This window comes from Leptonychotes weddellii, chromosome 13 (assembly GCF_054177405.1).
Source record: "Leptonychotes weddellii isolate Sample4059 chromosome 13, ASM5417740v2, whole genome shotgun sequence".
NCBI classification, from domain to species: domain Eukaryota; kingdom Metazoa; phylum Chordata; class Mammalia; order Carnivora; family Phocidae; genus Leptonychotes; species Leptonychotes weddellii.
Window position 1 is genome coordinate 58,647,706 of NC_138381.1, and position 21,053 is coordinate 58,668,758.

General features: G+C 53.8%; 1 protein-coding gene across 1 annotated transcript in view; it reads left to right on the top strand.

Annotated features, from left to right (window-relative positions):
• Positions 1-21,053, top strand: part of CABIN1 (calcineurin binding protein 1) — a 156,333-nt gene that overhangs the window by 61,871 nt on the left and 73,409 nt on the right. Inside the window, exons 23-26 of the mRNA XM_081802514.1 lie at positions 2,632-2,893; positions 8,640-8,900; positions 11,961-12,112; positions 14,257-14,435. Coding sequence (XP_081658640.1) covers positions 2,632-2,893; positions 8,640-8,900; positions 11,961-12,112; positions 14,257-14,435 — 854 coding nt within the window. The remainder of the gene's footprint in view (positions 1-2,631; positions 2,894-8,639; positions 8,901-11,960; positions 12,113-14,256; positions 14,436-21,053) is intronic.

The window sequence follows — 21,053 nt, forward strand, 5'->3', positions numbered from 1 at the left end:
CACAACTTCTGTAGCTTGGGGGAAAGGTTCTCCCAGACGCCCTATTGCTCGGCCTCTGGTTTCCTCCAGGCAGGGAGCCATGTGCCAGTGGCCCTGGATGTCCTCTCTGGAGTCACTGTGGGCCAGTGTGGTGGCTAGAGCTGTGAGCACTAGACCGCGAGCAGTCACCTCCTTTGTACTGCTACCTCCATGTCTGAAAAGTAAGGGTGATAAAACCCACCTATCCATGGGGAAGTGGGAGCTTGGCGTGGCACCTCTCACCCAAAAGCCACTTGGGCTACAAGACGAGGTTCATGACGGCTCAGCGGGGCCTCATTCGAACCTATACATGCACCTGTTCAGAGCCCTGCCAGAGAGGTGGGAGGTCCTGTGAGGACTGGCCCCAGGGCCAGGAGGAACTTGGTGGCCCACTCCTGGGCCTCCTTCATTCCAGCCCTACGTAGCAGGCAGATGTCAGGGACAGCTTGGGCTCAGTCTCATCTTCTGTGCTAGTTAAGATGGAAGTTTGGATACTGGTTTTTTCTTTACATCTTCTGAGCCCTCTAGGTACAGGTGAAGCCCATGACAGACAGCTGGGTGGATGGTGGAGTGTTCCGGCCACAGTGTTTGTTGGTGGTTCCTGTGGGGAAAAGAGTCTTGTGAGGATGCTAGCAACAGCTTTTCTTGACCTGTGTTCATTTCACTCTTCCATCTGCTCTTGCTCAGCTGGGATTGGGCCGCCTCGGCCAGGCATTTCATAGAGTGGCATTTGGGGGAACAAGATGGGAGTAGGCCACAATACAGCTCATCCGTCTGCCAAAGAAACAACTCTGGGCCCAGTGCTAGGAGCAGGCCTGCCCTGTATGAGTCTAAGAGCCCAGCGCACAGGTTCTGGGCACTTCCTCCTCCTGAGTTCATGGCATCACTGGCCCTTGGGCTGGACCCCATTGTCCCTGTGGGTCAGCATTCCCCAAGTGTGGGTTGTGCACTGCTCTGCTAGGATCAAGAACCCATGGCAGGACTTTGTTTTTGTTGACACATAGAGGAGCATTTTGAGGTTTTATGATGATGTGTCTATGTTCTTGGTTACTCATGTTTGTGACTGCACATAGTGTTTTCCATTTGGCTACTCCTGCAGGCTTTTGGGCATACACCGTGATGTAGTCCTTTCCCTCAAGGCAAGGGCAAAGGGAGTTGCTGAAGGCTCAATGTGGAAGGAGCTGGCCCTGGTAGAAAGTCCCTGACAGGGTTCCCACCATCTGGAGGGGAGCTTAACACCTACGCCCATGCTTCCTCCTGGAGGTGACCTGAGCAGAGCCCTGGATCCCCAGGCCCTGAGGAGGAAAGGGTACACTCGGGACCTCCACACAGGGGCCGAAGCCTTCTTTTTTGCTATCTCTGGTTACCATTTAAGCCTTCAGGCCACTTTACTGCTCCTTTGTTTGCACTTTCTCATCTCCAGGTGCCTGGAGTATGGCAGAAGCACATGTGAGCTTCGTAAGTTTGCTGTGTCCCTACATAATGCCTTGGAGACTGTCAAATAGTCCAGGAAGCCAGTTAGCCAGTTTTAAAGTTAGTGTAGCAGTGGGTCAAGAATTGTTAGTGTTCATGGAGGGTAGCATCTGTCATGTGATTGCTGCCTTTTCTGTTGTCTGTACTTGCACTCAGGAAATTTCACTCTCCCAAGTGCCCAGAAATCATCTTAGCCTTGGTTTCCATCTCAGAGAACCTTCTGCATTTTCCCTACCACTTTCTTTCAGGCGATCTCAGAGCAGTGGGGTCTTAGCCATCCTGTGGTCCCCTCGCTCTCATCTTACTGCTGGGAACTCAGCTGGAGAGGGCAGGATCTGGTCAAGGTGCCAGAGGGAGAACTATGTAGAAGCTACCTGGTTGTGTTTTTGGGGTCTTGGCTGCCCCATGCTTTTGGTCAGTGAATGTGTTGATGCCGGTGCTACCAGTGAGGGGTTAGGTGAGGTGTCAGCAAGATGGGAGCCTCCCTATCACCTTGGATGGGCAGTGCTTTGTAAAGCACCCCTTTTCCTTTCCATCAGAGACATTCTATAGGTAAGCTTTCCAAGCAAGGAAGCAAAAGGGAGCAGAGTCCAAGAGCCCACAATGCTGGTGAGCACAATTTGGGCTCGAGTTGGTGGGGATCCTCTTAGAACACTTACTGAGTACCTGTGAGGTGCTGGATGACCTAAGATACATGTCTTGTGGTGTCCCAACAGCTCTGCTCTCTTGAGGTGGGTTTTCTTTTTTTTTTTCTTTCAGATTTTTATTATTTATTTACTTGAGAGAGAGTGAGTGAGGGAGAGAGAGAAGGAGCACGGGGAGGGGCAGAGGGAGAAGCAGACTCCCTGCCTAGCTGGGAGCCTGATGTGGGGTTCGATCCTGGGACTCCTGGATCATGACCCGAGCCGAAGCCAGATGCTTAACCGACTGAGCCACCCAGATGCCCCACTGAGGTGGGTTTTCTTAGCCATATTTCATAGCTCAGAGACATGGTGTCACTGGGTGGTGGAGCTAGGCTCTGGGCCCTGGCCTGGGAGACGGGCTCCCACAAATCCCCGGGGTCACCGCCCTGCAGGCTATCATGTCTGCAGTGCTGTAAGGGCAGTGGTGTGTTTACTGGTGCTTTTGTCGTGACCACAGGTTTGATTCCTGGGCAGGCATGGCTCTGGCCCGGGCCAGTCGCATTCAGGACAAGCTGAACTCCAATGAGCTGAAGAGTGATGGGCCCATCTGGAAGCATGCCACGCCTGTCCTGAACTGCTTCCGGCGGGCCCTGGAAATTGACAGCTCCAACCTGTCCCTGTGGATCGAGTATGGTACCATGTCCTATGCCTTGCACTCCTTCGCCTCACGCCAGCTGAAGCAGTGGAGAGCTGAGCTGCCCCCTGAGCTCGTGCAGCAGGTGAGGCGGGGCTCTGCAGAGGAGCTGCCATCCTGCTATCTGACTAAAGTGCCCTCAGGTGGCAAAGTTCTGTCCTATCCATTCCTTGCACTTGTCCTCACAACCCTGCTGGGAGCTCACAGATGATTCTCCTCATGAGACTGAAGCCATACTGTGGTCAGTGACAGCTTGGTCCTTGGTCTTTAGACACCTAGTCTGGTGTGGGTGAATTTAGGGCCAGGCTCTTGTGATCTAGCTGGTCAGCCATCAGTTTCCCGGCAGTGGAGAAGCAGGGGAGGGGTGTTGGCCACCAGAAGTAGTTGTGTCTCTTCCCTGTTCCTTCAAAGGAACTTCCTGAGTCCTTGTAAAATTTTTGACACTGTGTTGGGAATTTTGAAGTCCGTCTTGGTAGGGGGTTCCCCTAGTGCAAGTCGCTGGGTGTCTAGCCTGAGGTGTCTGTTGAGCAGGGCACCCTTGTCTCCTCGACTTGGAAGTGAAGGAGTCCCACCGACATGTTTAAGGCTGATGTGGCAATAAGATTCCATGGTCCAGAAGGGTTTCTAGGAGAGCAGAGTGCTGAAGGGGACTGTTTCTTGTAGTGATCATATGTGGTCAAAATCCAAACAAGATAATGGCCTTGTTAATGCTGCCATTGGATTGTTATGGGAACTCAGTGAGAGCAGCCTGGTCAGTGGGGCCGTCCTGACAGCCCCTTCGTCCTTGAGATTAGGCCTCCGTTATCATGCCCAGCTCCCTATCCCCGGCCCCTGTGACCCTTCAGAGGCAGGTCACAGGCTTCCAGAGTGCTTGGCCTCGTGATGACCCTGACCTTCCCACATTGTGCTAAGTAGGGGAAGTCCTAGCCTTGTGCAAGGAGGTAACAGCTCTTTGTTGCTTTTACTGATTTTATATAGAAATGAGGTGTCCTTAGCGTTAAAAATTCAATTGGTATGGAAAAGCGTAAGTGGGAATGTAATAATGACATAAATGTCACCCTCCCGCAGTGGCCCCTTTTGTACCTGGGCGACATCCTTACCCACTAGCAGGGGTGTGAGGGGGATGAGCTGCTGTTTGAGGGCAATCAGCTCTAGCAAAGAGTCACAAAGCGAATCTACTCACAATGGGACTCAGTTATCCTAGTGAACAGTGCCTACAAGGTGTGATTGGGACTTTATCTTAGTAATTAAAGAATGATGAAATTAACTCCTAAATCTTACCTTACTAGGACTTTGGTGATAATTGCAAGGATGTGTTAATTCTTCAAATGAACCAGGAATGACTGAGTTTGGTTGGCTTGGGGGGAGCTTAATTTTCCAACAGTTTTATGCTAGCATGCTATGATGCCCCTTCACCTCAGCAGCATAAATTTACGCAGCTACCTTTGCAGAAATATTCGAGGGCTACTTCCCTTTCACAGGATTCTCTGATGTCTTTGTGCCTTAGAAGAGTGTCTTACGGTCTTTTCCTTGACCAGTTGTCCTCCCTTTGGGTGATTGTCAACCATGTTAAATGTGCCTGGTGCTCATGTATAAAGGCTTTGTCCACCTTACTTTCTTTTTTTTTTTTTTTTTTTAAAGAGTTTATTTATTCATTTGAGACACAGAGATAGAGAGAGAGAGAGCATGAGCAGTGGGAGAGGCAGAGGGAGAGGAAGAAGCGGACTCCCCGCTGAGTCAGGAGCCCGATGTGGGGCTCGATCCCAGGACTCTGGGATCATGACCCGAGCCGAAGGCAGACGCTTAACCATCTGAGCCACCCAGGCGCCCCTGTCCACATTACTTTCATCAACTTCATGAAATCCCACATCTTTTGCAAAATTTGCCATTTACCTTTGCAGTAGATCTGCATTATACCATCAGACTAGGTATAGAAATCAGCAAGAGACTGGCCACAGAATGAAGGGAGTGAGCTGGGTGGGGATGGGTGTCAGTGAAAGCGCTGGGGGACTATGCTAGAAGAGCACGAGTGGAATCCGAACGTTCCCATGCTGTCGTGACTGCCGTGGGGGCCTCGGAGTTGACACACGAGGTCCTGCCGGACATTGGAGTGCTATACGGTACACTTTGAGAAAGCCGCAAAAAGGCTGAAATCCTCTTTTCTCTCCACACATTTCCTGGTCTCCACATGTCACCCACACTTGGCAAGGGCGACCTGGGGCTCTACCTCAGGGTGTTGTTTGAGGAATGCCAGTGACTTCACCTTCTTCCCATGAGCTCTGCATGCCACCGCCCGTGCACCCAGAGGGTTGTCTCAGGGGGCCGGACTCTGGGCACCTCGGCCCTAAGGTTGTCCCTCTCTCTGTCTCTGCCCGGAGTGCATGAACCCTACGGGCCAGTGAGAACAGTAGCTCCCCCACGTGACTGGGCATCAGAACCTTTCGGGGGGAGTGGGGAGCTTGTTAAAAGGCCGCATCAGGGACTCACAGTCAGAAGCTGCCCTTGCGCAGGCTCCCTGGGTGAATTAAACATGGTATCCCATGGACGAGCCTGGCACCAGTGGCAGAGGACAAAGGTGGTGGCAGGAAGGGTAGTGTGGCCACGGGGCAAGGACAGGTTCTGTGACAAGGCCAAACCCTGGAAGAAAATGGGCGAGAGCAGAGCAGCCTGGCCCTTGTTTTAACCATCGCCTCCGTTATAGAAACCACTCTTCACTCATAGAAGAAACACCTTCTTTAAAACAACTGCCCCAGTAGGACAAAGATAAAATCTTTTTGGCTCCTCCCCATCCCCCACCCCCCCTTCTAGTCCCTGCTTCAGAGCAACTTACAGTTAGGCTTGTATCTTTCCAGACTTTAAACACTCTTTCTTATGTATACATGTACTCCTGGAAAGAATGCCGTTATTTACCTGTTCTTTTCTTCTAGCCTAAATGCTGTCATGCTGTGTATGGCGTTGAGCTTCCTTTTCATTCAGCACCATGTTGTTGAGTTCTACTCACGCCATGCAACCCTCTTTCATTGTGACATCCCTACGCAGAGGCCCCTTGCTCCACTCTGTTTCTAGTGTAGTGGCCCCAGGGCTGAGCAGGCTCGGAACTAAGTCCCTGGTAGCACCAGGAACACTTGTTACCCTCTGCTGGGACTCGCTGGGGTGGGTGGGGCACGGACCTTGGGATTCTTTCTCTAATCCTCCACCAGTGAAGCCCAGTAGGATTTAGCAGAATAGAGGTTTTCCAGGAAGTAAATATGATGAGAAATCAGAGTGCCCTTTCTGCCATTGGTACTTGAAGGTTTTGTTTGTAGAGCTCCCCAAGAGGAGTGAACTTTTGGCTCCCCCAGGAAGGGGCAGGGAAGGCAGAAAGTGGGCGACAGACAGGAGACCCAGGTTGACTCCCTGCACACCTCTTCCCCTTGCCTATTCTTTCTCTTGCATAGTTCGTGGCCTCTGTGGCTGAACTCCATTCTGATCCTCTGGAAGCCAGTGGCCCAGGTAGTTGAGGGCCTGAAACTGGGCTCCCAGGCCATCTTGCCAGAGTGTTGGGGGTGGTAGGAGAGAGATGGAAATCCACCAGGCGTGCCGGTGTCCCAGTAGGCAGGGAAGGAAGGAGGTTTTGCATTGTTGCCCAGGGTGAAAACTGCCTCGCAGGGCTGCCCTGTGCCTCCTGTTTTTTTTTTCCTCCTCTAGGTAAGGCAGTTTCCTACCCTGAAGTATGTCATGGGGACACAGCCCCTTGGTTGCTAGAGCGGTTTGGGTTTATTGTGTCTGATCAGATGAGCTGTAGGACACATGTTGATAGCTGTGCACTTTAGCTTCTGCCTGCAAACTTGCCAAAGGGGTGTGTTACAGGAAAACCAGTGGTTTCCCTTGTCAATTCTCAGGCGAGGGCAGAGGCTTTGGAGCCAGAGCCTTCTAGCTGTGTGGCCTGAGGGAGGAACTTGATGTCCCTGCTGTGGTTTTGGTTGTAAGAAGGCTGACCGTTTCTCCTGTGTGGCAGTATGGTGAGAACTGACATCCCCTTAGCCCCTCTCATGGGCCGGCCCTGGGCCAGGCACCCTGGCCACGAGGTGAATGAGGTGCCACAGCGGCAGGTGCACATCTCGCTGCACCTGTCCTTACAGGTGGTGTGAGGTGTCTGGCAGAGCTCTGGAACATGGCGGACCCTCGGTGGCTCTCCCTTCTGTTCCTGTCTGAAGTGTTGTGACCGCCGCACCTACTGAGGACAGGGACACTGGCAGCATGTGTTTTATGTGGGGGAGGGAGGGGCTTGGCCTCTTGGTGGGGATCTGTGTGGTACCAGACCAGATGGGGCGCTTCACAGTTGCCCTTCCTTTCTCAGTAGGTGGCTTTATGAGCCTCGGTAGCAGAGCTGGGTGGGCAACGGGCTAGTGACTTGGTTGAGGCTACATGGCTACAGAGCAGTCAGAACAGGACTCCAGTGAAGTGGCTGCCTTTTGCTTACATAGATCTGCTACAGAATCCTATTTTGGAGGGGTACGATGGGGTCACTTGGCTTGTGCTGTGTCCTGGCTCTCCACTGTGATTCTTCCTATCGTATCTCACCCATTGATGGTGTCTTGATTCCTAGGTGGTAATTTTCTTTCCCAAGACGTGTTTGACGGAGCACTGGGGTTCTTTGTGCCGGCCCCAGGGCCATTGCTGCAGGAGATTCCCGTAGCTCAGTGCCCGCTGCATAAACGTTCGTAGAGTAGCCTTCCTGTGCTCAGTGGGGCATGGGTACTCCTCCCGTAGGCGGCAGGCAGCGCCCTTGCCAGAGCTTAGCGCCTGCAGCCTCTCCCTTCCTCTGGGCCCCGAGACGAGACTAGAAGAGGTCGCCGCTTCCCTGCTGTCGAGCTAGGGCCATGGAGATGAGGGGCCAGAGACCTGGGCTTCTGGGAATAGCAGCCCCTCTAGCCCCACACAGGCAGTCTTCATTCCAGGTCCTAGCCCAGGAGCTCTGGGATGAAGGGACGCGGGCACATGATGGCTGACATTCCACGTGGATAGCACCCAGGTGCTGGCCCGTAGCCCTTATACAGGGCCTGGGAAAAGTGATCCTCTGAGTTGGAAAGCATCTTAGAAGCTGATCCTCTGTCCTAGCTGTTTCCACCCTTCAGTGTGCGAGAGGGTGGCTGGAGGCACAGCTCCAAGGCCAAGGGTGTTGGATGGGGCTCAGGAATCTGCCATTTTGTAAGCACCCTGGGTCCCTCTGGAAGGGTGCGGAGGACAGGGTGGGAAGTCCCGTGGTACCCTCTCCAGTGCTGTGTTGCTGGGTGTTGGGTGCACACCCTGTCCAGCTCTGCTTTCCCACCCTAGTGAGCGCGGGAGAGAACGAAGCACTCATCAGAACATTGGTGCTGGCTCTTGGCATTCTCAGACCGACACAGCAGAGCTGCTGTTGGCCTGGTTCTCCTGGCAGCCCTGGCCTCGTGCTGGCTCCCCCTCCCAGGCAGAGAACCTCACTGCAGCCGTAGTGAGGGTCACCGTTGGGACCTGTAGAAGGGGATCAGGAGGTATTTCATAAACTCCTGAACTGTGTGGGGCAGATCCTGCAGGGGGACGGTAAAAGAAAGGACACTGGGGTTGACATGAGGAGAGGTTTCAGTCCAGCTCTGTGCCTTACTTGAGGTGTGCCTCGCACGGGTCCCATGGCCTCTCCACACTCAGTGTCCCCAACTATGAAATGGTGATGGCACTTCTGTGTGTCAGTCTCATTGAGAGGATGGTAGCTTTGCAAAGAAGACAGCAGGGCCTCCCGAAGGATAAGGCGTGGGCCTGTGCAGTTTCGGGCCCTGGGCCTGGCCCAGCCTGGTCTCGCGCTCTCATTCCAGATGGAGGGCCGGCGCGACAGCATGCTGGAGACAGCCAGGCACTGTTTCACGTCCGCGGCCCGCTGCGAGGGCGACGGTGACGAGGAGGAGTGGCTCATCCACTACATGCTGGGCAAGGTTGCTGAGAAGCAGCAGCAGCCACCCACTGTGTACCTGCTGCACTACCGACAGGCCGGCCACTACCTGCACGAGGAGGCCGCGCGCTACCCCAAGAAGATCCACTACCACAACCCGCCTGAGCTAGCCATGGAGGCCCTGGAGGTGACACCGTACCGGCCCCGGGCGGGGAAGCAGGGCAGGGGCGGGCCGGTCTCCCTGTCTCCCTGGGGATGGGGCATGAGGTCCCAGTGACTCCCATGCAGCCTGTTGGAAACTTCTCTGTGTTCAGCAGCTCTGTGTGCAATGAAATTAAAGCAGCCTTTCCTCTCTCTTCGAAGGGATGCTTACCATCCTTTCTGGGGGAGTGAGTGTCTTTCTAAGGAGTGCCTTTCCTCCTTAGCACGGGCAGGTTGCCGGAACCTGATTCAGTGAGGACGTTGATGCGGCACAGCGTTTCCTGGTGCCCTTGTTTCCGGCGAGGGCACAGGCTGAGCCCAGAGCACGCAGCTTGGCAGGACAGGGCCGGGGCGAGAGGGAGGGGGGCTGCCTGCTCTCTTGGCCCCAGATTTGGGGTCTTGTGCTGCTCCTCAAGAGAAGAGCAGTTGTTTACTGCTCAGATTTGCTTTTATGATTTCTGGAGCACTTCACACCATGCTCTCCTCCGATGCTCAGGGCAGTGCTGGGAGGCAGGCTGGGAGACTGCAATCAGCATGTTTTGTAGGGAGGAAACCGAGTGCACGGGTGAGGATCCATGTATGCTTGGCCCGACCCAGACCTCTCTGCTTCCTGAGCACATTAGCTTTGCCCTTTCTGAGGCTGTGTGCCCAGCCCCTGCTGGTCTCCTATGCCAGGCAAGCTTTTTGGAGTTTGGGGCAGAATCTGCTTGCTTATTATGCCTTGTCTGCCTTGATGTTTTTTTTTCTGATTATAAAATTAACACATATTCGTGGTTAAAAAATATATAAGAATCCAACATTCACAAGTGTTTAAAATGAAAAACTAAAGTCCCTGGTGATCCTAGCCCCCCAACCCAATAATCCCTGTTAACAGTTTGGGCATGTCCTTATCGTTCTAGATTTTCCCCCTATTAACGTATAGATACACAGTAACATTTTATCATTTTGCACCTGGCATTTTTCACCAGACAAGATGTAGTGCAAGGTGTTGTGGGCTTCCTTCCCTGCCCCTGGGCCCTCCAGTCTGGCTGGATATCCATTTATTTGTCCAGTCCCTCCTTCATAGGTTTGGCCTTCTTTTCCACTTCTTCCTCAACAGGGTGCAGACGGGCTGGCCTGCATGTCAGGGAGCACTTACAGGAGTATTTCCAAGGGTCTTTTAATGTTGCATCCACAGTTTCTTATTGCTCTGAAAGGTTATACTGATCTATGAGCATGTCTGTTTTCCCTCAACCATGGTTTCCTCTTTTTAATATTTGCTAATTGTGTGAGCAAGCAAAAAAGTCTCATTTTTATAAATTTGCCTTGGAAAAATGGTTCGTGCTGAGTGGTTGGCAGCAACTGTCTGGGGGCCACATGCATAGGGTTCATGGTGAAATGTGGAAGCGCAGTTTCATACTGAGCATGTCTGTCTTCGGCAGCTTCCAGGTTGCTGTCATTCCCAGCCCCAGGTCCCACGTCCTTCCTATCACAGCTCTTTTGTGCTTTCCACTCAGGCACACGGGCCTGTCCCTGGAGGGACTTCCACTTTGGGGCTAAGGAGGCTGAGACCCAGAGAGCTGGTGTGACTTGCCCTAAGTCAGCAGCAGAAGAGAAGGGCGGTTAGGGCCGGCTCTCCTGAGCCCAGGGCCCCTGTGCAGCATCTCTGGTGTAGGGAGGTGGTCCAGCCCTCAGGAAAATGACAACTGGGTTTTCCTCCATGCTGTTTCTTTGACATTTGGCTTCTGCTGCCTAATGGAACCATTGAGCAGGCAGGATGGTATCCCTGTGGGGCCCTGGGACTTTGAGGTGAGGAACTGAGGCCTAGCGCACTGTGCTGGCTCTCAGGAGAATGAGCACTCAGCTGCTTTAAAAATGACATTTCTCTTAAGACTTTACCCCTGCCCTGGTGAAAATTCACCTTTGCTGTTGAACCTTCAGTCAGAATACTGAACCTGCCACTTGGTTAAACTTTGCCAGTTGAAACACTCTGCGCTTCTCCAGGAGGAGCCACCGGCACGTGTGTGGGGGCCTCAGAGGTTTTCTGCGGCCGAAGATGGACTTGGTGGGCTAATCACTCTGAGGGCCACAGGTGGGCTAGAGGTGGAGGGGCTCTGGGTGCGGGCGCCTCTGTCTAGGATGCCCCCTTGAGAGTGCTGCCCGGGTGGACCACCTGGCATCTCACCTGGGTGGGTCCTTGGCAGCGTCTCTTGAGGACCACCTCTGGGTGAGGGGAGGCTGGTTAATCAGGGTCTGCAGCCACAGGGGATCCCAGTCTTGGTGACATCCTTTGTGCCATCTGTGGGAGTCTGTGCCAAAGGCGGGAGCCCCCATTGCACGCACCTCTGGGTGCGAAGGTCAGGCCAGGTCACTGTGGAGGTGCCTGTGTGTGATGCGGTGTACACTTGGGAGAAGTAGAGGGCAGGGGGGACCTGAGTTTAACCTGGCCCTGGGCTTTGCTGGCTGTGGGGCTTTGGGGCTTTGGGCAACTTACCTCACACATTTGTAAATGGAGGATTTCGGTGAGGACTCAAGGAAATGAAGAAAAGCACAGGCCCTGAATGGTGCAGCGTGCCTCCTACCCATCCTGCACCCCCGGGGCAAGCTTTTCCAGGCCTATGGTACCTGGCTGGTCCAGCTGCGGGCACACAAACAGAAGTCAGCTGTTCTTCACTTCAGGGAGTCTGAAGTGCAGTGGGAGACAGGTGTGGAGGCTCCCTTTTTATGGGTGCCACGAGAGAGGCCCACAGAGGGTGGTGGGGGCTGTGGTAGGAGGAGGTGCCCAGTGAGCGGGGCTGAGGGTTGTTACTCTCATTGTCTTACCACCACTTGCCTGTGTTACTGGCTAAAAATTTAAGCTGGACCCCTGAGAGTTCGTGTCCATTTTAATTGTCAGAGCTTGCTTTGAATGACTTATAGGTTGGCTGGTTTAAAAGTGAGTGAAAAAAGGCAGTGTGTGGTGGCCTGTCTCCTTGGTCAGGGGCTCTTTTCCAATGTGGCTGACTGGCCTGTGGAATGAACCTTAGCAACTGGGAGGGCTGCTCACACCTGAGTATCATTCTCCTAGGTGTACTTCCGGCTCCATGCTTCCATCTTAAAGCTCCTGGGGAAGTCCGACTCTGGGGTCAGTGCAGAGGTCCTGGTCAACTTCATGAAGGAGGCTGCAGAAGGACCCTTTGCCAGGGGCGAGGAGAAGAATACGCCCAAAGCTTCAGAGAAGTGAGTAGCATGCTTTCACCCAGCAGCTTACCCCATATGTACCCTGATGGCTCATTTACCACAAAGTGGCATTCAGGGGACGTTGCTGCTGAGTAAATTAGAGCTCATTGAGCCTCTGTAACTCCTCTGGAGACTCCTGGTTGCTAGTCTGAGTTACTTCTGTTGAAACTGAGAAGGAGAGGCTGAGTGTGCAATTCCAGGTCACCTCGCGCTGGGGCCATGCCCAGTGCCACCCCACTCTCAGGGGCAGGTCCTAGGGAGAAGCCAGCTCCTTCCTTCTCCCCACTGGGACACAGCTCTGTCCTGTGCAGAACACTGTAGGAAAGCAGTTTTCACGTTTCAGGCTCTTACTCCTGGGTCCTTTTCCACAGCCTCTCCCAAGAGTGGGGCCTTGTTAGGGCCTGTGTGCTGCCTGTTCTTCCAAGAAGCAGAGAGGGGCATTGGAGGCTCTTCCTGTGGTGCCAGAGAGCGTGGGGATGCTAGGGCCATGGTGTGGTCCCTTCACTGGGCCAGGGAGGACCCCTGGGCCTCCCCTTGATTGTGGCCCAGACTTCTTTTGCCCCGGTATCCACATCTTGGAGCTTCGGCTCAGCTTGCCTCACCTCTGTGCCCCTACCTGGCTGGGCACTGTGCAGGGCTCAGCCAAGTGCCAGAGAGACCTGCGCCCAGGCTCTGTCCTTGAGGCCCATTGTCTTATGGGAGAGATGGGCATGCATGTGGCAGGTCACCCAGGTGGGTGCGATGTGCCCTAGAAATTATAGGTGTATACTTTTTAGTCACAAAGGGCCCCCTCGTATAATGATGTTCTCTTTTATTGATCGTAACTCTTTAAGAAAAAATTATTGGGGCACCTGGGTACCTCATTCAGTTAAGCGTCCGATTTGATTTCGGCTCAGGTCATGATCCCAGGGTCATGGGATTGAGCCCCGTGTTGGGCTCCACGCTCAGCGGGGAGTCTGCTTGGGATTCTCTCCCTCTCCCTCTGTCCCTCCCCCTCGCTCATGCACGTGCTCGCTCTCCCTCTCTCTCTCAAATAAATAAATCTTTTTAAAAAATTATTAAATTATAGGGGCGTCTGGGTGGCTTAGTCGGTTAAGCATCTGCCTTTGGCTCAGGTCATGATCCCAGAGTCCCAGGATTGAGCCCCATGTCAGGTTCCCTGCTCAGTGGGGAGTCTGCTTCTCCTCTCTCTGCCCCTCCCCCCACTCATGCTTTCTCTCTCACTCTCTCTCTCAAATAAATAAATCTTTAAGAAAAATTATTAAATTATACAAATAATACATGAATATATTCTAGTTGTGGAAAATTCTGGCAATATATAGGCTAAAATGTGACAAATCCCTTCTCGTCCCCAGAATTAGCCACTCTTCATAGTTTATTTTCTCAAATAATTATCTGTGCATTTACACACGCTTACATTTACACGTACAATTATAGAGTTTCTTTTATTTTATAAAAACAAACTACTGAAGGTACTATTCTAGAGTTTACTTCTCCCCTGACAAGGGGTCTGGGACCCCATCCATAGAGATAGTACCCTGCTCACTCCATTCTTTCTAGTGGCTCTCAGCAGTCTGTGGCTATGTATTATTACTTAGCATGGGTGCATCATGTTTTCTATAGCCATTTTGATGGAACATTTCAGGTGTTTCTAACTTTTTTGCTCAACAGTGTTGTAGCAGATATCCTTATACACATGGGAGCTTTCAGTAAATCCAGATGTTTTCTCTGTCTGCATCTTGTTGGGGATTAAATCTGTTAGGCCTCAGGCATCACATGGAAGGGTCCTGACTTGGCATGGAGGGGATCTGGGGTGGGTGCTTCTGAGGAAGGGCTTGTCAGCTCCCCTGCAGTCTCTCTGGGGCCTGGGGCCTGAGATGGTTGGACAGTGGCCAATTGGGGGCCAGAGCCCAAGTGGGTGCCATAGGGGCAGCTCCTTCAGCACCTTGGACCACCAGCCAGAGGGGCATGTCATCTGAGGTGTGTGGGAGCAGTGGGCCCTAGGAGGGCAGAGGAGGCCCGAGGACGCACTTGAAGGTGGCATGGGGTCCAGCAGTCAAGAAGGGCACTGTTTCAGACCAGCACATGTCCTGTTTCGGTGGGATGTAGAGATTCTGACCTGCACCCCAACCATCTTCCCACAGAGAGAAGGCCTGCCTGGTGGACGAGGACTCCCACTCTTCAGCTGGGACACTGCCGGGCCCCGGAGCCTCCCTCCCCTCCTCCTCTGGCCCAGGTCTGACATCCCCACCTTACACAGCTACTCCGATTGACCACGATTACGTCAAATGTAAAAAACCCCACCAGCAGGCGACGCCGGACGGTACAGTCCCTGTTCTCCCTACTGCCAGCCCAGGGCGGCACGCCAATCACGGGGGAGGGTGCTTCGGGTGACAATTCGCTTTGTTTTGGTGAGGGGGGGTGGCTGGGTCTGGGGTGACACGGGCAATGTTGCGGCTGTTCATTAACCTCATGGCCTCACGGTGATTCTGTGCTTCCAAAACATGCTCAGGGTTGCCACCTGCTAGCCCACCTGGGGGCTGGGAAGGGGCAGGACAGGCTAAGGCACCTTTCCTCTCTGAGACTCTGTGGACTAGCTGTCGGGGTCTGCAGGCTGCCTGGAGTGGCCTCTGTGCAGTCAGCCCAGTGATGCTGGCATCGTGCCTGCATTATTACGGCATGTCCTTCTGACGGCCGTGGAAAGGCTGAGTCTGTCACCCCTGGGAGTCCAGACGGGGGTGGTGGGAATCCGCTGGGACCATGAACGAGGCCGTCCCACGTGGGATAGGGCAGGTGGCGACCTTTGAACCACATTTCTTACTAACATTAGGAGGCTCGCATGCTGACCTCATAGCTTGATTTCTTCATGTTCTCCTCACCTTTACAGTGCTAGGCTGTGATAAAGTCTTTGCTGGAATGAGCCAAATCAGTGGCCCGAGAGGGTGTTAAAGTGGAGCCCTGTGGGGGGGGGCAGTGACAATGCCGACAGGCGCATAGGCCCTCATTCACAAGTCAATGATCGCATCAGGCTGTGGGGAAACAGGCCTTGCCCTGCCTTTCCCAAGGCGTGGGACACCCCTCCCCCATGGCATGGGGTCCCGGAGCTGGTGTGAGAGGGGTGTGAGAGCAGGGTCAGGGAAGCACTGAGGGAGAGTGGGCGGGCTGGGATTTGGTGATCTGAGAGGAGAGGAGACTTGCAGCGCCCCCTCCTTGGTCCTGCTTGGCCTGCGGGGAAAGTGTGGGGAGACCAGTGTAGAGCTGAGTGAGTGCGTGCTGCATGACTGCGTCACCTCCCTGTGCCCCAGAGGGCCAATTCAGTCCCGCACGCAGCCTGAGCAAGGTCCTGCTCCTGCTTGCTTAACCCGAGTTCAACAGGAAAACTTCCCTGTTCCCCACCTTTTATCAATCTGCTCTGCAAGTTAGTCTCTGCCAGGTACTCCTGTGACAATTGAACCTCATGTCAGCTTTTGTGAGAAAGGAGTGCCTCTCGTAGCTGTACACAGGCCTGTGGCCGGCACCCCTCCCAGCCCTGCAGGTTCGAGCTGAGCTGGGGTTGCAGGGCCTGGGTAGCAGGAGCCCCTAGAGCTGAAAGTGGCTCCCCTGGTGTGGGCACACCCCGGGAGCAGAGAGGAAGGGAGGCAGGGAGGGGCCGTGATGCCACCTGGCACCGCTGCCCAGCTGTCCCATGCACGTGGAGCTGTAGGGAAGCAGAGCGTGGAGGGCAGGCACTGGTGTGACATGGCCTGAGTGCCAACATAATGGTTATTTGTTCTGGAAGTTTGCAGACGGAGCCATACATACAAGCTCAAATATCATTTTAGTGGTTGTCCATTTTTCAATGATGGTAAAAAAAAATATTTTTTTCAAAGTGATTTCTGTCAATGATGTGGAACCATGGTATACCTTCACCCAGTCCCAGCCCAGTGTGCCAGGAAGCTCTGAACTAGCCCTGTTGTGCTCCACATAGGCCTGGCTGCATAGTGCTTTCAGAATTCCTGCCCTCCTCACCGCAGAAAGAAAGCAGTGTCTGCAACAGGAAAATGTTTGGGCCCTAAAATAGCCATGCTCTTAGAATGTTAAAGTGGCCCTTTCAGCCGTTATAATAGCTCCTAGGGAAAGGCCCTGGCTCTGGCCGGAGCAGCGGACTGCTCGTGTCAGGGGATATGCTGGTAGCCTCAAGGCCTGCCCACCTCTGCTCCTGCCTCCCGTGACCCAGCCAGGGCTGGCTAACTAGCCCTAGGAGGAGAACGTGTGGCCTCCCACTTTCCATACAACTCCTCAGCCTGAGACCAGCCTCCCTTGTGGTAGCATGGGGCATTAGTGCTCACTCTAGGCCATAGCTGAGCCTTTCTACAGGAAGGCTGGTGGGTGCTTCTAGCCCTGGTACCGACCAAGAGAAGCAGTTCAGGGACCCACTCGAGCTCAGACAGGGAGGCCAGGGCAGAGCAGGCCTTAGAGTCAGGGGGATCTGCATTTCAATCCCAGCCCCACTACTACCTTGCTTGGCCACCATGGGTAAGGGACTTCCCTCTGAGCCTGTTTCCTCACCTGGAGAATGGGAGTAATGTTCTTGTCATGGGTGTTAAAGGAAGGTGTGCACAAATTGTAGCCACATCCTAGACAAAGTCAACCCCCGGCCACCAGAGTTGGCACAAGGGCCATGCAGCACCGCACAGCGGGAGGAGCCTGGGTCTGGGGCCAGTCATCCTTGGTTTGTACCCTGTCTCTCTCAGGCCAGTGGTGTGGCCTCAGAAGAGGGGCAGGCAGTGTCCTTGGAAGCAATAGCCCCCGAGTAGACCTGGGCCTCCGGCTTTCTGGGCCCAAGTCTCATGCACCCTGAAGCCTGTCAGAGGCTAACTTGTTACCAACTAGACAGGGAGCCAGGCATTAGGACTTCCCTTGGGGACAGTTAGGATACCCTGCCTCCGAGCTGCCCTTCTACTTTTGTATACCTGTGCTTCAAAATCAGAAATCAGCTGGGGTCAATTCTTATTTGGTGTAAATCTTTAAAAGAGATTTAGAAAAATAGCTTCACAACATTTCGTAATGGCTTCTTAGTGGGACCCAGATTTGCTGTCTGGACTGGCCCCACCTGCACCCTTGTGCCATCCTACACTAGCGTTGGGAGCTTCCTACAGCCTGTCCACAGCTCTGGCTAAAAACCCTTGGTACTGGCCCTTTAGTTGCTCTGAGACTTCACCATGGTCAGGTGTGAAAGCCAGCCCTTCTCAGGGCGGCTGGGAGGGTGCCCACAGCTGACCTGAAGAGGGGCCCTTTGGCTAAGCTGAGAGAGAGACCGAGACAGAGGATGAACTAAGTCATGGCTGCCACTATTGGCAACCGTGCCTGACCCCCTCCTCCCTGGCTGCCTTATTTCTCCCTGCCATCTTGGGACTTGTCCAAAGTCCTGAAATCCTTAGCGTTAACACTTCCTGACCAGGAAAAGGAAATCACATAGGGAATACATTCTGACCCTCAAGAGGCTCCCAGTCATTGCTGTTTACACATGTTCAAACATAGCATAATGAGATTTCTGAACAAATTCTATAACCCCTCTCTGGCATGGAGTATGTGAGCGTGTGTGTGAGTAACAGGGCCCCACCACACAGCAGTGTATGTTTGCTCTGGGCTGGACTCTGGGAGAGGTGCCTGGGGTCCCATTCTCACAGCTGCCCTGCGGGCTTGGCCACGTGTCCGGTTTCCCAGGAGGAAGCCGAGCTGAGGGCAATTGGGCACTCATCTAGGGCTGCCCACCTAGCTGGGGTGGAGCCAAGGGAGAATTGGGGTCTGAGTCTCCTTCCACCCCAGGCCAGAGAAGGCTAACACTGGGAAGGTCCTGTATTTGCTGACCTGATGGAGACTGGATCTGTGTGCATTTCCCTGCTTTGCTTGTTGGAGGTGTGTCAGTAGCAGGGCCCAGGGAGCAGGGTTGTTAACAGGACACCTTGGTCCATAGCTTCGCCCAGCTCAGCCAGCCTTTGGGATGTGTGCATAGTGGCTCTGTTGGACTGCCAAGACCCTTGCTGTCTGCCTGCCATGCTCCATTGTCACCTGAGAATCTCAGAGCCACAAAGGGCCTCAGAGAGCAGAGGCTTTGCCCTGTGGTCAATCTGAGGCTGAGCCTTCTGTGGGGTTCTTCAGCCAGCCCATGGCCATGCCCATCCAGTGCCCATCAGCATTGTGCTGGGTGCGTGGAACAATCCTGGTTCCTGCTGCGGGTGCTTGGGGGAGGCAAGTGTGAAGCTGTGAATCAGCTAAGGGTCAGGGTGCAACTGAAACCCCCCTAAGAGACCTGGCCTGGCCTTGGTGGGTGGGAGGCCTTCCTGAGGAGGCAAAGCTTAGCCAAGATCTGGGGGGGTGTCAGTGTTTACTGTGAAGGGTGGGAAGAGAGAACAAGCCGGGGGTCAGAAGAGTGGGAGCCATGGAGGCTGGTGTTCAGGGTTGCAGGATGCCCATCTGACCCCACTTACAGCATGAACAGAGCCTGCCCTGAGCCCCAGGCTGTAGGGTGTAGGCCATATGGGAGCCTAGGGTGCCCTATGCAAGCTCCCATGTGACCATCTGTCCTCACCCACCATGCTGTCACTGTTTGTGTCGTGTCCCATCTGTGCTCATCCTCGCCTGCTCACCCACACTGCCTCCACCAATATTGCCCGTGCTGCCCCTAACCCTGACCACACTCTGTTCTCCAGGCTTTGTCTTTCTGCTTGCACTGTCACGGCTCGCTTCAGGGGACAGCGCAGACCGCATGCTTAGTCCTCAGTCCGGCTCCCTGCTCCCCCTGTGACCAGGAGCTCCTCCACATCTGCTGGTCCTGTGATTTGGAGAGTGTGTGTTTGATGTGCTTGGCTTCTGCCCACAGCCCATGTTCTCAGTTCTGGCCAGATGCAGTGGTGGCCTCCTCCCACCGCCTGTCTGCCTGGCAGGTGGCTTAGTCCTATATTCCCATCGCTTTGCTCTTTCCGGCTTTAAAAACGTAACAAAGGCGACAGACTCTAAGATACCAAGCTATCTTCACAAGGACAAGTGTGTAAAAATGCACATCGTGCACAGTAGCCAAGACGCTCTGAGGTGGGCCCTCAGAGCCCTGTGTGCAGTGCGCGGTGTCCAGGCTCAGGGCAGGGGGCTGCGTGTGGCATCAGTCTGCACCAGCCTCCCTTCCCAGGGCGAGGGAGAAGTCAGCTCACGGTGGGCAAGCTACATTCCATGAACAGACGTTTTCAACGTGGGAGAGGCTCAGAGTGGAGCTTAGGTGACCCTGCATGTGCCCCTGCAGGGGGTGGGCGGTGGGACTGATGTTGGGGCAGGGAGGGAGACTGTCAGAGGGCAGAGCCAGTCACCTTTGTTCTCTTCTCCATTCTTACCTTCCAAGAAACCTCTCCAGGCTGAAGCTGGTCATGGCATATGTTGAGTGCCTGCTGTGTGCTGGGCATGGAACAGAGCCCCATGAGGAAAGCCAGGAGGGGGGCACCCTGATCCCTGCTGCCTGGTTGGGTCTGTGTGTCCCTAGGTGGTGTCCTGGGGCAGTGGTTGGTGCCAAGAGGGAGTGCCATGAGCTGGCTGTGGGGCCTAGTGGGTTGGGAGGACTTCCTGAAGGAGATAGCCCTCCAGAGAGGCCTGCAGGGCCATTTCAGGTGAGGGACAGTGGGAGCAAAGACATGGAGGTTGGAGAGCCCTACCATGTTTGGATACTGAGGTGATTGGGGTGGGAGGAAGAGAGACCTTGCAGGGAGAGAGCTTGGGAAAACCAGCTTGGGAAACCAGCTGGTCCGAGATAGGGGCACAAGGACTCTTTGCTCTAGGCACAGTGTGACAGAGTGATGCATGGTGAGGGTCACATGGTGAGCAGTGCACACAAGGCCAAGTCTTCTCCCAACTCTGAGCATGGGGGGCCCAGAGGGGTGGCACTGCTGTCTGACCACTGGCCGCAGTGATACTCTTGTGCCCGCCTGCTGCCTCTGTGTGTCTGCCTCTTTTTCAGGGGTCCTCGTGTATCTGGTATCTCTCTTCTCTTGGGTGTCTGTCCAGGCTCCTTGGCCTGCCAGAGGGCCCCCCTCCCACACAGCTAGCCTAGTTTCTGATGGATGTGTTCTTTCCTGGTGGTCATCGGGGACCCACTGGGGCAGAGTTAGTCCATTTGAGAGATTTGTCAAAATATTGATTCCACTCAAGTTTACTGTTCTTAGAAACCTGTTGCTTTCTACTTGGCGCAGAGCATTTGTGATCTTTTCATAGTTCACTAGTCAAAGTTGCTGCAGATTTTGATGGTATAACCATGCCTTTTCCCACAAACTTTCATTGAACTGAGCTGATGGAATAAATGGTTGTGAGCTGTTTCTAGTCTTAACTGCTGGAGCAAGTGGAGAAAATGTACTAGGAAACATGTGTCTTGTAAGCAAAGAGCTCTTTTAGATTGGCCTGGAAATCCTGAGAATGTTCAAGGGATTTGAACTGAGTCAAACTTGAACCAAAAAATCCTCAGAATGCAGTCTGCTCTCACACTCAATGGAACGGACAGCCTCTTTGTCACCAAGCCAGATCCCTTTCCCTCTGTGTCCCCAGCTGCCGTTCCTTTGCAGTTGGCTCTGCAGGTCCCACCTCAGAAGTGAAGGGTGTCATCAGCAGTTGGCTGGCACATGAACATCCCTCTAAGGATTCCAGGGAGGGGCTAGGGTGGCCTGGAGGCAGAGATGTGGAACATATCAGTGATTAACAGTAAGAGAGGGAAATATTTATAATTTTGCCACAAATATTAATTAATGTGAACAGGTTTTGTGTGGGCAGACTTTTAAAAGAACATTCTGAAGAAGAGCAGAGCCAGCCTGTCCAGTCTGTCCACTAGTGTGTCTTCTTTCCTGTTGATCTCTAGGCAGCTCCTTAAGGAAATCAGGATCCTGGGCTGTGGGCAGTCCCTGGGGTCCCATTTTAGGTACATGCTTAC